The sequence below is a fragment of the Aptenodytes forsteri genome, unplaced genomic scaffold, assembly GCF_000699145.1.
Source record: "Aptenodytes forsteri isolate BGI_AS27 unplaced genomic scaffold, ASM69914v1 Scaffold284, whole genome shotgun sequence".
In the NCBI taxonomy this organism is placed as follows: domain Eukaryota; kingdom Metazoa; phylum Chordata; class Aves; order Sphenisciformes; family Spheniscidae; genus Aptenodytes; species Aptenodytes forsteri.
This window is the reverse complement of record NW_008794445.1, coordinates 1,070,455-1,072,190: the sequence shown is the minus strand read 5'-3', so window position 1 is coordinate 1,072,190 and position 1,736 is coordinate 1,070,455. Positions and strand designations below refer to the sequence as shown.

At 54.0% G+C, this 1,736-nt stretch overlaps 1 protein-coding gene across 1 annotated transcript in view; it reads left to right on the top strand.

The window, feature by feature from the left end:
• FOXRED2 (FAD dependent oxidoreductase domain containing 2) overlaps positions 1 to 1,736 on the top strand; it is a 12,855-nt gene extending 11,119 nt beyond the window's left edge. The window contains exon 8 of the mRNA XM_009289940.1: positions 662 to 1,736. Within this exon, the coding sequence (XP_009288215.1) occupies positions 662 to 927 (266 nt within the window). The 3' untranslated portion in view covers positions 928 to 1,736. The remainder of the gene's footprint in view (positions 1 to 661) is intronic.

Here is a 1,736-nt window from a genome sequence, read left to right as displayed (position 1 = left end):
AGCCTATCAGTACTTAAAGGGGGCTTATAAAAAAGATGGGGGCAAACTTTTTAGCAGGGCCTGTTGCAACGGGACAAGGGGGAATGGCTTTAAACTAAAAGAGGGTAGATATAGACATATCAATATAAGGAAGAAATTTTTTACGCTGAGGGTAGTGAAGCACTGGAGCAGGTTGCCCAGAGAGGTGGTGGCTGCCCCATCCCTGGAAACATTCCGGGTCAGGTTGGACGGGGCTCTGAGCAACCTGATCTAGTTGCTTTAAACTAAAAGAGGGTAGATATAGACATATCAATATAAGGAAGAAATTTTTTACGCTGAGGGTAGTGAAGCACTGGAGCAGGTTGCCCAGAGAGGTGGTGGCTGCCCCATCCCTGGAAACATTCCGGGTCAGGTTGGACGGGGCTCTGAGCAACCTGATCTAGTTGAAGATGTCCCTGCCCATGGCAGGGGGGTTGGACTAGATGACCTTTAGAGGTCCCTTCCAACCCAAACTATTCTACGATTCTGCTGCCATCTGGGGCAGGGTGCTGGGTGGGACACTCCAGTCACCTTCCCTCATCCTCTCTGCCTTTTGTTCTGAATGAGTCCTCAAGAGTTTATGGGAATTTTTCTCTACGGGGTATCTCTGCCGAGTCTGATTTTTTGATCCTTTCCCCCGCAGAGTCCTGTTTCCTGTTTGCCTTCACCCATCAGAAGCTGCCTCCCTTCTGTCGGCAGGGGTACGTGAGAATGCAAGGGCTCGTGGGGAGCGAGGGGCTCCGGCGCCACGCGGTAGAAGCTGGCCTGCTGGAGGATTACGCTCCCACAGACTTTCCGGGCGACAGACCCCCTGACAGCCGCGAAGGGTCACAGGACCAGCTGCTGAGAGATCACGCGATACCGGTTCATCCACTGCAGCATCTTGTTAATGCCAAGGATGAGCTTTAACCTTTCTCGCTCCACACTGAAACCCACAGGTGCTGTTGTGACAAGGCTGTAACAGAGATCCGCAGCAGGATTCTGCCCTTTCCCGTGCTCCTCTTCCATCCCCATGCCTTCCACTGACCGTGAGTTGCCAAAGACCTGCTCAGATCTTGCTGTTACAAAGAGGACCAACGTGCTCCGAAGGATAAGCGAGGGGCCGAAATCCAGCCATGCCGAGGCTCCCGCATTGTCCTTGCGGAGTTCAGAGTTGCCTGAAGATGGTGTTTGCGTTTATCTCGCAGACCAGTATCTGCAGTGACATCCAGGGGTCAAAGAAGAGAGAGTGCGGCAACGCCCGGGTAACGTAAAAAGTCACGTCCCTCTTCAGAGGTGACCTGCTCGCACCCTGTGGCAGCCCGGTGCAGGCTCTCTGATCCCTGGACGCCGGACGCCGCGTGTACTTGAAAATTCGTTTGTGCACCGAACCCCAAAGCAGTGCTCCAGGCAACCTTCCCGGGGTTTTTCCTGCGTTTGAGTTAGGGCAGTTGCGTAGCCTGAGTGGAGAGGGGTGGCGTATTTTTAGTTACCGTGTAGGTGGGATAATCTGTCATCTCCCGGAGAGCACAAGAGACCCTTCCCTCCACGGAGGACGAGTAGCTTGCCTGGAATGCCTGGGACACAGGGACTTACGCCGAGTTCGGCTCCGCTGTCCTCGCGTTTTTCTTCTCCCGCACCGAGCGGCCCGAAGGGTTAGCCCCTGCCTTTTGTTAAGCGTGACCAATATTTCTCCTATTTGCACAATGTCCCATCAAGAACGTTTCGGGTGGGCTTTG